General features: G+C 38.6%; 1 protein-coding gene across 2 annotated transcripts in view; it reads right to left on the reverse strand.

The window, feature by feature from the left end:
- Window positions 1–13,862, reverse strand: part of LOC121635170 (protein FAM184A-like) — a 59,431-nt gene that overhangs the window by 6,313 nt on the left and 39,256 nt on the right. For both annotated transcript variants that reach the window (XM_041978254.1, XM_041978255.1), the window contains exons 15-22: window positions 8,830–8,944; window positions 8,299–8,396; window positions 6,269–6,422; window positions 4,409–4,536; window positions 4,121–4,305; window positions 2,499–2,645; window positions 2,297–2,414; window positions 2,014–2,118 (exon numbers count right to left, since the gene is read on the reverse strand). In XM_041978254.1, the coding sequence (XP_041834188.1) occupies window positions 2,014–2,118; window positions 2,297–2,414; window positions 2,499–2,645; window positions 4,121–4,305; window positions 4,409–4,536; window positions 6,269–6,422; window positions 8,299–8,396; window positions 8,830–8,944 (1,050 nt within the window). The remainder of the gene's footprint in view (window positions 1–2,013; window positions 2,119–2,296; window positions 2,415–2,498; window positions 2,646–4,120; window positions 4,306–4,408; window positions 4,537–6,268; window positions 6,423–8,298; window positions 8,397–8,829; window positions 8,945–13,862) is intronic.

Consider the following 13,862-nt stretch of genomic DNA (forward strand, 5'->3'; position numbering starts at 1 on the left):
TTATTGTTCAAGTTTTTATCACTAACACAGTGCAAATGAGAGGAAATATTTGCTATGCAAGGCGATTTCAGTGTGCACCCCTAAATCTTCTACTTGCACTTCTAAAAATTTAAATTAGGGGCCACTTTGCTCCTCGTAAAAACAGTTAGTCTGGAGCCCTGAGATGACTTTTCATGAACACAGCTCTTTTGCTTTGTGACCTTGACAGTAGCTGGACAGGAAAAGACAAAGCAGGGAATGACATGAAGCAAGAGGCTGTAGGCCGGGACTCGAACTTGGGACAGTTGCACTGAGAAGTTGTAGCCTCTTCACATACGGGGAGTGCTCAACCAGTTGTACACATCACCCTACGACTGCGCTTTACAGAAAGTTAAACCATTTAACCCACTGTCCACATTTATTGTCTGATTTGGTTATGAAATTGCAAAAAAAAGAAAAAAAAAAAAGTTATTTCTTTCCACAGCCCAACACTCACAATCTCATAAAAAATGTGTTTAAATACTAATTAAATAAGAAAAATTAGGCTTCATGTGCAAATTTGCCAAGAACAAACTCTCATTGCTTCTTTAGGGCAGATGTTGGACGTCCCTCTTGATTTCCACAAGCTGCCACTGTCAAGTATTTTCTGATCCTTCTCATTCAGCACAGAGGTGTAATTAAGGGAAAGAAGGATGAAAATGTTATCTAATATGAGCTATTCACAGTGAGCAACACGACTATGAGGAGGAGGAGGATGGAAAATGAGAAGATGATGAGCCGACACTGAGAAGCGTTATTGTTTTTGAATGACATTAGCTGTGACAGCTGTGTACACACATGAAGGATGATAAGCAGCTCTGTTTGCAGATATCAGTCTTCATGACAGACTTGGTGTGTGAGTGTGTGCAGAACTGTAGTGAGTCATAGCACTCAAAGAATAAACTAGAAAAAGGATCTGAAGCATAAAAATTAGGGATTATGCTAAATCAAAAAGTTAAATTCAGGAATTTTTTTTTGATCCGTCTGCAGATCAATTTTAAAATAAAACAGACACAAAGTCAGTACAGACAAAATCATTATGCTGGTACTTCTTACCTGCACCAGTGATAAATGGTGGAGAAAGCTAAAGATGACGTGCTGACTGAGAGAGCGCTGAAGAGTTTTTAAATAAAGAAGTCTGCCTTCATTTATGTTCAGGTCAAAACTTTAATTAAGATTAAAGAATTAAGAATTGTTATCCAACAACATGAAATTATGTTTGCAACTAAAGCTGCAAAAACACATGCTTTGGTTTTATATCATCTTGTGTATAGGGCCAAAAAACAGCTCAGAGCGTGCATTAATTGTAAGTAAAGTCCTTAAATGGCAACTTGCAGGTTGTGCAGTAATGTGACAGTAATGTAATGTGTGTTTGAAAAGTTACTGACTTAATGTTTATTATCTCTGATTCAGTACTGAGAAGTGTAGGCGATAAAGAGCTTTCGTAGCTGTGATGAAGTCAATAATTTTTTATCATGTTCATCATTAGGAGTATTTTTTTGCAACATCTCCAACCTTTCAGCTGGCTCTCCTGCCAGTGTGCTTTTTGTGCAGGTAAGGGCTTTTTTCTCCAAGTCCCAATACCTTCGGACAGACTATTTGTCTATTTATTGCAGTCTGTATGTCAGATATCCAAAATATGTGATTATTTTGGCTCATTTGCTAAGTGTAGGGCCTTAAACACCATAATCAGGCCCCGAACGGTGCAAGCCACATTACTGCATAAAAACTCTAATAGTAAAACAACTCTAAAGGTTATTGTAATATTTATATATAGACATGTTTTTAAAAAACAATCTACACTCGAAGCAAGTTGGAACCTGCAAGTTGCTTTTCTAAGGTAGACCAACAAAAAGCATTCATGACAGTCACTTTCATTCTTCTGAGACAATGTGTGGCAGGTGTGATATTTGTGAGGTTTTGGTGTGTTAAGGCATCGATAACATCCTGGCCATTCATGCCCCTGACTCAGGGCTTCTGGGTAAAAACACTCACCTTGATGAGAGGGTTAATGACACCAACGTTGGCACTGGAATTAAAGACCTTGTTGAAGCCCGTCTCTCGGTTGACCAACTCCAACTGGTAGAACTTCTTATCATCCTATAAAAGCAACATGTCTAAGTGATAATCCCCCCAAAAACTTCTAAACTTATGAAATGGCACATCTAAAATGAGCATTTTAAAATACAAAACTGCAAAAGTTAACTGTCTTTTATCTGTGTTGTAACTGTGCTAAGATATTATCCTGATACGCCATGATACTGCACAGTCTACTCACCACCAGCTTTTTGACCAGAGCTTCTCTCTCGGTGACCATCTCTCTGAGTTCTGCTATAAGATGTAGGTCTTCTGGTCGGCTTTCTCTATTTCTTAACTTCTCCTCCGTCCCCTCCAACCTGGACACAGAGAATTACATAATGTTATTACCAAGTTACAAAGCCTGACCAAGAAGAGACTTAACACATATTTCTGTCACTTACAGTATTTGTAGAGCAGTAATCTTGTCTTTGAGAACCTCCTGAGCCTTGTTGAAATCAGCCAAGATGATCTGTGTTTCTCTGTGATGAATTGCATGTAGCTCCCCCAGGTCCCTCTCATGCCTCTTTGCAAGGTCTTGTTCGTGGGCTCTGTGGCAGAGGAGATTTAGAGGTTTTTAGACTTCTTTGATATCCTGGTTGGAAACCATCACAGTGATACCACATCCTATTAAATTATAGAGGACTTCAGCAAAATGTGCAACTGCAAACTGAGCTCAGCTGGGTCATGGAGCAGAGCTGGGACAGAGTTAAAATACATGGTATCCATGGCTACTGCATCAGTACCAGGTTATTAATGCTGCATGTCTCCTATCTAAGTCAAAGAAAGTGATGAAAAGGTTTATAGCAGACTGTTTTTTTTCTCTGCAGCAGGATTAGGAGCCCTAATGTCAAATGATGTTTTTAGTAATTCTGTAGGATCAGTGGGTAGAGTGGTCGTCCTGTAACCCAACGGGTTGCCGGTTCGATACCGGCCCGGAGAGCTCATGTCGAGGTGTGCCTGAGCAAGACAGCGAACCCCTACTTGCTCCTGATGGGTCGTGGCTGAGAGCCTTGCATGGCAGCTTCCGCCATCAGTGTGTGAATTGGTGTGTGAATGGGTGAATGTGACGTATATGTAAAAGCGCTTTGGATAAAAGCGCTATATAAGTACAGACCATTTACCATTTACCATATCACCCCAAGGGTGTGGAAGGTCTTGAATCACCTACAAGTTGATTCAGTGTAAAAGAAATATTTATGGGAGAAAACAAAAACATCCAGAAAGGTACAACACACTACCTAATGCCTTTCAGCACCTTTTAACACTACAGTATGTTCCTGCCAGATACTGCCTGTAATAGGCTTGTGACATTAGAAACATAAGATGGTATAAGGTTTTCACCTGGCAAGAATAACTGAAATAGGATTATCAGCATAGTTTTTTCTTTATGGATTGTTTTCTGGTTTAAACATAATATAGAATTTGTTATTAGGAGACAGAATTTAGTCCCCACTGTGGCTTAAAAAATCCTTTTTGGTAATAAATTGGCTTGTATTTTTATGCCATGGTCAGACACAACGGTTGCTGCATTTGTTTGTGTGGAGGGACAGAGTGTTTGCTCTATTATTGGATCGACTGAAATGTGTACTGCTTATTACAGAGACTGACGTAAATTTCAATCTACCTTTGAGATTGTTTTGTTGCTCAGCCTTACGAACAGCTCATCCCTGAAAGAGGAAAAGCATGACTGCTTTTTCTGAAAAAGCATGCCAGGAAAGGCTTGGAGATTACATGTTTTAGTTGGTGGGTATATTCTTTTATTTATGTGTTATACCTGCAGGAACATCTCATTCAGTCCTCAAATTTAAAAGCATGATGCTGCTTTTAATCATAAACACAGTTCAGATGGTTATTAATATGAAAGTCATGGCTTAGTTCTGCCTCTCCTATAACAATAACAGAAATGGGAATGTTTCACATGAGATATATTACACCTTTCATAGATGACTGCAAGAACTGAAGCGTAGCCTTTAATAGTGAAATCGATGTTAAGCTGTCGACTGAGCTCCTTTGGTGCTCATACCTTATCTGATGGTTGGCTTCACTGCGAACCCGAAGCACTTCTTTGCCCTTCAGTTCCAGCTCTCTGGTTAGAGTGTCAATAGTTTCATTAAGGGAGTGGATCTCATGGTCCAGATCAGTGATGCGGTTGCTACGGGAGCACACCTCCGTTTCTAGGTCAGAGATTCGAACCAGGAGTTCTTGTTCCTTAAAAATATTAACACAAAGTGTACATATTAATAAACTAACAGGCTTAAGGACAACACAGAGAAAATATAAGACTTAAGAAAAAAAAAGAAGTCCCAGTTACCTGTTGGTGGCAATGCTCCAGGGCTTTTTCCAGCTCCCGTTTGGCTGAAGTGTGTTCTTTAATGTGGATCTGTTTGAGATGCTCTATAGCTGCGGCATGAAGGTGGTTCAGCTCAGCACGAAGAGAAGCTGCCAGACAAAGACGCCACAGGTAAAGTGAAAGTAAGTGATAATAATAAATACCACATGCTCTTTTTAGAGCTACAGATTTATTTGTTCCTAAAATGAAAGCTCCTCACAGCTACACACAAATCTGTGTGCTGTTAAAGCTGAAAGATATTACTTTCAGCTGCAGACTCTGTCAGATATTATAACGTAAAGTTCACTTGGCATCATGTACCTGTTCACTGATCACAGAGAGTTGAGATGTTACTTCTTTATAAACACAGCTAGATCTGCTGATTTAATCCTTTCACCCTGCAGAGTTTTCTGAAGGCTATTACACTTCAAACTTTAATGAGCATTTGCTCACAGCTGGTTGCTATTCTTCTATTCAGCCACAGTAACAGTCCAGAGATGGAGAATAAAAGGGATTCTCCGGTAATCACTGCAAGCATACAGTGAAAAAGGATGTAAGCCCTCTTTCAAGTTCAATGTTTTAATAACCAAGGCGTGGTAACAAAGATTATTCACAAGTAGAAAATATTTAAGATTCATCCCAGCAGGTTTACCTCAAGATCAGAAGGGGAAAAACCCAAGGGCTACATCTCAGATTCTACAGGCCTTAGCAGGTTAAATGTTTATGTTTCTTACTGTACAATCAGAAAGGGAAAAGGGTCAGACTTAGGAATACTCTTATGAACATTTGAGTGCTGACATTTTTATAAAAGTCAGTATTTGTTTTGTTTTCTGTTGTTCAGGTCATTAAAATACAATAATAAAACTACAGTAATGTTTTTGTCTGATTTTTAAAATAATTTGTTATTTTGTCAAGGTATTGCAGATCATGTCCTAACATATTTTTCCTCAGGAGAAAAATGTAACTATTTTTTTTATTAATTTAAGTAAAAGTTGCAGTCAAGAGGTGATTTAATTCTGTTGCTGGTCTTCCGAACACCTTCAGTGCAATAGACTGCGCACACAAGCATTAAAGCATCCTTCCCAGATCCATTTCCTCAGGCACAAGCAATATCTCTCCAAAAGTGTCCACCTACTGACTGTGGTCTTTAATAACTAAAATGTACAACAGTGGCTTTATATTGTTATGATTAGTTTTATTAGGAGATGGACATTATGTCCTGGCCCCGTGGTTAATAACACCACTGACCAGGATTTAGACTCACCTGGAGGTTTAATTTTATCTAACAGATGCACTCGCTTCATCAGCACACTGCATTTTAAAAGGGTGCTGGATGTGTTTGGACACTGCAGGAGGTAATTTGCTTTACAAGCCATAGAAGTACGTAAAGAGAGATGAACATTTATTATATGGTGTACTGCTTCCCTTTTTAGCCACGACACCACACGGATGTTTGTCTGATGAGCTCATGGGACCAGACTGCAGGCTGCTGTCCAAGTTCAGGAGTAATTAATTACCTTTTTGTATATAAAACTGCTTTTATATCATTTGAATCGCATCATGTTATTATTTATGATCAAGTGTATCACTTTGAAATGAGGACAAATCGGTTTCAGTACACATATTTTATATTTGTCCTTGTCTGTATCTGCACATGGTTCGCTAGTCTCATGCTCTGTATTGGTATATTCAGGCCTTAACCTACGCAAAGTAAGGCAAGCTGGTACGTTCAATTTACTGAGATTAGTATTTATCTTCCCTCTTGGATTGATAGTAGTAATTGTGTAGATCCTCACATTGACAAACATAATGCCATAAAGAAAAATGTCCATTACCACTTACCCAGCTTTGCTTTCCCCTCATCCTCCAGCTCAAATCGCAGAGTCTGCAGCTCCTGATCTGACTGCTGCCTGAGGATTTCTAAGGTCCTCCTGTGGGCCTCCTTCAGAGCATGAACCTCCTCCCTCTGCTCCTGCTTCAGACGCTCCTCAAGGGCCTAGAAGAGGACAGTGGATGAGTTCAGAGAGGCAAGCGAAGGACGGAGAATGTGGGGAAACAAAATGTAGTGACACAGTTGTGAATAGCCCACGTTTTAAATCCCTCCGTGGTACTCACATTGTGTTTGAGGCATTTGTAGTTCTGTAAATTCCTGCTTTCACAGAATCCTTGAATGCACCACCAGTGCAGCACTGTTCTCTCTAACTATAGTTCCTTGAGTTGTGCAAATAAAACACACAACACATTTTTATTCCCACTAGCATCAGATCTCCTGAACTTTTTCATCTTTGTGAAGGAGCAATGAGAGTTCCACAACCTCCCAGAAGAGGAGCCAAGACATCACCTGACACGTCCCCTCATACTGTTAGTTACTTTGCTCAGTGGAGCGGTAAAAACTGAGTATCTGCCTGCAGAGTAATTACAAAAAAACTTCAACCATAAACTTAATAAACCATTATCCTGACTCATTTTTATATCATTTAGAGAGTGGACTGTGTGAAATTAAAGCAGCAGAACGAACGAAATAGCTCAGTATACCAGAACTTTTTAAAGTAATTTGATTACTTACAGATTTGTTGAGTCAAATTGCAGCAGAAATAAGTTAATTTCATTAAAATTAACAACATAAAAACAAATGAAATACTTATTTCACTCACTGAAGCTCACTAGTCTAATTTAACTGGAAAAAGAAAATTCCAATTGTAACATCGACTTTTACACTTTTACACCCTCTGTAAGAAGTGCTAATTTCCTCTCAGGAGGAAATTAGGATTCAGGATAAAGTCATTAACTTGAGAATCTCAAACAAACAAAGTTACATGCCAGGAAATAGTTTTTTTCCGTTAGAGTGCTCTTTTCCCGTCACCTGACCTCTGCTTGACACAGACTGTGATGTATAAAAGATACAGAGACAAAACTATAATATGCATATGTTAGAATTAATCCATTATCATCTCAAGATGAAATATTTATTTAGGTCACTGCCCACACTGAAGTTTAGTCATCCAATCTTTTTCATTTTTTGCCAAACATCTCAATTGTATAATTTTCTAACTCAAAATCAGCTGTTTCTTATTTGGATTTTTTTCAATAAAAAGGTAATGCTACTGGAAGTTACACCCCGGTTAGTGAAATGCTGATAAGCAGCTAAATTACCTCTTAAGAAGAGACAGTTTGGGATATGAGAACATACTTTATAAAAACTGGTTTGTATGTTGTTTGTTAATCTTCTTCTTTTCCATTTCAGCTGTCCCCTTTAGGGTTTGCCACAACAAATTATCTACCTCCATCTAACCCATCTAACATTTCAGTTTCTGCCACCTCCAGTTCCGCCTCCTGTCTTTTCCTCAGGGTTTTCTGTCTCCAACATCGCTGGTCTAAATGCCATCTTGCACAATGCGGCCAGATTCAGCTATCTCTGTCTGTTATTAGTCATGTGTTTGACACAAGACGGCTGGCTTTTAAATGTGTTGGCACATTTAGAATCAAATCCTTTTTAAGTATGGGGCTGTGCAGACCTAATTTGGTCTGGATTGTTACTGCAGGTGTTGAACTAACTGAGCCACAGCAGATGTTTACAAATGACAACTGCTTTGTAATGACAGGAAACATGAATTATGTAGGATTTGTGTTTCATTGCAATCACAGAAAGGAAGTGGTCTCTGTACTTGCTATTGGATTATCTTGATTCTCTTCCTGCACTAATGAGTCTATGTCTTATCCTCTTTTCTAGCATTTACAGATACAAGAAAGGTTCAGTTATGTTTTAAATGAAAAAGCTATTATATGACACCTTGATGCTCCAACTGAAAGATGGGGTTTGAGTGTATTTGTGCATCTACATGCACACAGAAGTGTGTGTAATAGTATCATACTCTTATCTGGTGCTGTCTGGCTTCCTCCATGGTGCTGAGGGCACAGCAGTGAGCCTCCTGTAACCGATGCTCCCTCCTCTGATGTTCTCTCTGCATCTCTGCAAACGCAAACACAAAATGTGAACGTGTACGCTGCGACACATCAAAAGCTGACATGCTTCCATTGTCTTTAACAAGACAGATGATGATCTGTTCCAGTCTCACAACGACAGGAAACTGAACAGAAATGCCACAACAAAATGCTTGAACACACGAGGCTGGAAACCAGAATTATGAATGTCACTTTTGTTTTGTAGATAAATTAGCTCTAGCCTCAGTAACACATTACACTTCTTATGGTTAATTTCAGTGACATGCACTCATGAGTTTCTGGTTAAATGTTTTAAAAGTAGTAAAAAATAAAATGTTTAAATCTTTAATAATCCTCAACAGAGATGATGAGGAAGTGTTTAATCGACTGCTGGGAATCCAAATAATTAATAGCAATGAGAAAGTTACTTTATTGTAGCTGCCATTGCCTGTCGAGCTTACCTTTAAGTTGTTGGCTCAGCAGCTCTCTCTCTTGGTTGAATTGAGACTGCAGCTGCTGGAGAGCGGACTGAGACTGAGACAACTGCAGCTCCAGGGACTGTTTCAGCAGAGAGATCTGGGCAGAGAGAAGACACCAAACAGACACAATGAGGCTCTTTTCATGCACAGAACAGAATGAACAGATGCTGAGAGGAAAACATGGACAGGTCAGTGCATCTGTGCTGCAGATTTGTCAGCAAATTATGCATCAAGCTCACACTGGATTTCTTCTTTACAGCAAACGGCTTCTGTTTTTAAAAGGAATAGATACCTTCAGGAAAGAAGTGACTCGCTCAAATGGCTGCTCTCATTAATTAGGTCAACATTATCGCTTATTTTGTTCTTCCTCCTGGATGTCTTTCACTGTAAATCTCCCCATTTTTTAACACACAGAATTTTAAACAGTGTAGTTTTTTTTTCTTTTTTGGTTATGATGTCAACACACTTTCTTCACCGCTTTGGAGTCGACAGCCAAATAACCAAACACTGACTGGCATAAGCCCGTCAGAACAAAAAAACTGTTTGTTTCTGGGATATATTAGTGGCTATGAGTGACAGAACTCTCTCAGAGAGTCGGCTCTGGTCCATCACCCGCCACTCTTCCTCTGGCTCCCACAGTTTAATCCCCTGCAGGATTTAGTGCAACATTAAAAGCTGAAAAGGTAAGATGGATTTAAAAGTGGGAGGATGAGGAGCAACGCTGGGATGAAGTTTGTGAGCTTCTTCTTTGGATGTGGTTTAAAAGACGGACAGTTGACCTGCTTCGTTTATCCTCCTTTCATTTCTGCTCCTGCAGCTGAATAATATGATGCGCAAAATCAAGAAAATACCTTGGGCAACCTTGAATGTGTTAATTAACCGCACTCTCAAGCACAGACACCGACGCGCGCAATCAACTGCCTGGGGTTTGAATCATGTAATGAAAATATCTTAATGAAAAAGAAGTCATTATAGATAAGGAAGGCCCATCTGCCTGCATGCACAGCAGGGACACCTCAGTGCCTTTATATCCAGTAAAAGATTCCTTTTCCACTTAAACATGACGTGGAGCCATACCCTATCATTTAAAAGTGAATCTCTGAGTCCTCATTTTGGTGTAAATACTAGCAAATTGTGGCTCAAAAGTCAAACATAGCAAGCAGGCATTTGAAGCTGCTGGTTTCTACAGAATCTCAGGACTATTCAAAGGCTTGCAGTTGTGCAGAACGCTGAATTTCCTACATACTTCATGTAGAAATACACTAAAACTAATTTTCAAACAGTTGTATTCATTGATGTATGCCGTGTTAAAGATGGATGGAGTTCTGGATGGTCACCATGTCCCACTAAGGTAGTGGAGATGCTTTGTGCTTGAATAATAGAGACTAAGATGAAAGGACCCTTTAGGGTGCCTGCAGGCATCAAAATAACCAACAGTTTCTAATTGACTATTTCCTGCCATGGTATAAAAGGAAAAACTGTGCCTTCTGCAGTAAAGACAATGCACCATCCCATGCTGCAGAAATACCATTTAATCTTTGGCTGCTCTGGGTATAAAGGGAGGAAAACTCATGCATCATCATCCCCTGACCTCAGTCCTATTGAGAACCTGTGGAGGATCCTTAAAAGGAAGATCTACAACTTTGGGGTATCCTCAAATGAGATAGAGGCAGAAACTATCCAAGGACTTCCAAGTTCAATGGATGAGAGCGCTATTAAGGTGATATAAAAAAAAGGCCTTTTATGTGAAAATGTTTTTAGAAAAATGGTCTCCTACCTAAAAAATACAGCATATGTACATTTTCAGTTTTTTACAACCTATTTTAATGTTTTGAACCTGTTCAGAAGAATAATTTGGAACACAGGATTTTGAGTGATTGTTTTTATTAGTAGTTTTGATCAATAAAATCCAGATTATGTAACCTAATATAATAAAAAATGTATTTACTGTCATTTGCACTGATCATGGAGGAGAAATGTACAAAAACAGCATATGCATAATAATTTGGAACATAATGCACATCTATCTTATACCTGCCTTTAACACTTTTACGTATGTTTCCCATCAGAAGCTTGTCAGGCAACCAGTTACTTTTGCAATATGAGCTTCTGGAGGGCTTTTATAGTGTTTGGGTAGATCATGTCAACACTGATAAAATGACAAATTAGCTGCCACTCATATTAATGATTAATAATAGTAGTTGTGGATGAAGTTCTCTGGCTAGGATAGTCTGTGATACTGTGAAAACACACATTAACTTGAATTTATGTGAATACAATAATGTAGACAATGTAAGACTGACAGCATTAAAAACAGCTAAAAACGATGCAGAATGACGAGCTTATTTTTCAATATGACTGATAGTGAAATTTACAGTAATAAGATTATTAAGTTGAAGAGGGCTGTAAGTTTCCCTTTGCTTTGAGAAATCTCCCAAGTCTGCAGTTTTGTCAGTGTTTCAGCAGAGCTCTAAGTAGGTCAATACAGTGAAGATCGCTGTACTAATACCTGCATGCAATATGCATGCAATATCTATATTCTGCACATAAATACAAGGTACAGTATGTGGGAATGCTTCTGGTTCAGTCAAGATAAGAGCTTCTGGGCTTTTTCTTCCCCATGAGAGGAATGTCGGACATTTTTATCTAACCCTGACATTCAAAGGAGACATATCCTAAGCTTTTTAAAAAAAAATTTAAGTTGACACAATTTCAAGAGATTTAAATGTCTGTGAACTGTTTTGGACAAAATAACACCGAAATATCAAGAGTACAACAGTTTATTTTTCAGTCGTGAACTGACACCTTTCAGTCCACTCAACCCCTCTTTTCCAGGGAGTCTGCCTATTTTTTTGTTATTAAACTTTTTATTTGGAAAAGAACAGGTTGTACATTTTGCACACTTTGACTCGTCCAACTATCAAATCAGATATTAAGAGATTATATAGAAATGAGGATACTTATAAAACAAAAACACCCAGTATCCATATTCATGTACAGCTAAATATCTATACACACAACCTCACATACAAGAAAAGGTGGAAGTAGATCTATAAAAAGCTTTAACATTAACTGCAACCTCTACTGTGGAGCTTCTGTAGAGGTACAATACCAACATCCTTTCAGTAAGCATTACTAGGGGGAGTAAAATTAAGAAATAGGCGTAAGGAAATAAGGAAATTAGTGAAATACATACAAGATGGGTATGACCACAGATGTTGGTAAACAAATAATGCTGCCATAAACAATTTATCTGTCCCTTGTTCACTTTTCTTTGACCTTTGAACTTTACAATAAGGTGCTAGAAAAATGGCAAAAGAAGTGGAAAACCCAAATATTGATGTTACTGACAGAATGGACAGTAATTACCTGCTTTGTGCATACATGTATAACTCAGAGTGGAAATAGTAAACTGGGAACAAAAAAAGGTAAATAAGAAAAAGGAAAAAAGAGGTAAGAACTGGTATAAGAATGAAATAAAAGGAACCTGGTTAGTGGGGTCTGAACTAGGAGGTTTGGTCATTTTACACAGTATCCTGACTATATGTTGACAAGTACTTAGTCCACAAAACCCACAACCTTTCGAACTTAGCTTGATCAAACCTTAAGATAAACGTAAGCTTGTCCATTACAAAAATATCTTTAATCACCTTAATACAATCCTTGATTGTCGAGGAATTCTTGACAACCATGTCCTTGTGATTGCTTTCTTGCTAGTTAATAGTAGGAGTCTAGCGATTTTAAGATCAGAATTAGTCAACACCTCTTTCAGCATGTTATTATGTGTGAACTAAGAGTTTGATTTAGAATTCTAAATGTGAAAGGCAAAGACTAAAATATTTCCCCACATATTCAACAGGCATAAATATGTAAAGAAAAAAAAGTCATATTTTAAACTGCTTCCCAAGTCTGCCCTTCTTTGATCAGGGTCTTGTTGTGGTTTAACAGTAATGAGGGCAGTGCTGTCTGAGGCTAAATGGTCCTGGCAGGGTCCAGCATGGAGCTCAACCACCACAGCTAGAAGTGGGCCTGTTTTTCCAAGCTGACTGATTCAGACATGAATTCCTGAGTCTGAATGTTGTTTTATGATTATTCCAATAGTAAAACATAAAGTTAACAGATATAACGAGCTATTGTGGATAAAAAATTATGAAAAGACAGGAATAAAATAGTGTTTCAGTCTGGAGGTTCAGGGTAATATCAAATATGCTATTTCCAAACCAGAGCTGTTTTCAGGGGTGAAATCTCTTCTCAAGAACTTTGTTTGGCTCTTGGTTCCTGAGATGGGAATAAAATGAGCTGAGGATAAAAGACTAGTTCCAGGCAAAGGTTAATGCAGTTTCAGATTTTACAACAAAAATTGGCTCATGGTCTCAGCGATGTCAACAACAAAGTTAAAAATCACCAGGAAGCCTGAAATGCTGTGAAAGCAGGAGTGGCCTGATTGAAACCAAGGTGCTGAGTTTCTGTTGGACTGCTGTGACAAACATGCCCCGCCCACAACATAGACGCTCCCACAGTGTATTTAATCATGGTGGGCCAGTAGTCAGTGATTTGCCTTGCAGTCATTTAACCTGATATGATGCATTATGCTCTGGACTCAAGGGTGGCAAAGCGGCAGATTGTTAAACTGATCATCATCTGGTCTGTGAGTTGGATAAAATATCAGGGGAGGTGTGAGAGACCTAAACAGCCCAAAGGAATCTCTGAAATCTGCTAGCAGAGGATTATCCAGCATGATTTTAATTTCCCACTTCCATAAGTACATCTCCCTCATCCCAGAAGAGTTAGGGGGTGTAGACTCCAAGAGATGACATTTTCTACATGGCCTGGGAAAGAATGAGGAAAAGCAGGATCACAACCATCACAACCCTGAATTTGACCAAGTGATTTCCCACATCCTGGTCTCAAAAGGCTACACAAATAAGGACATGAGTGTATAAAAAAAGAATAATAATAATTATATTTTAATTATAATTTATAATATTTACTGCTGACTTGTGTGTATAATTCGG

The sequence above is a fragment of the Melanotaenia boesemani genome, chromosome 24, assembly GCF_017639745.1.
Source record: "Melanotaenia boesemani isolate fMelBoe1 chromosome 24, fMelBoe1.pri, whole genome shotgun sequence".
NCBI classification, from domain to species: Eukaryota; Metazoa; Chordata; class Actinopteri; order Atheriniformes; family Melanotaeniidae; genus Melanotaenia; species Melanotaenia boesemani.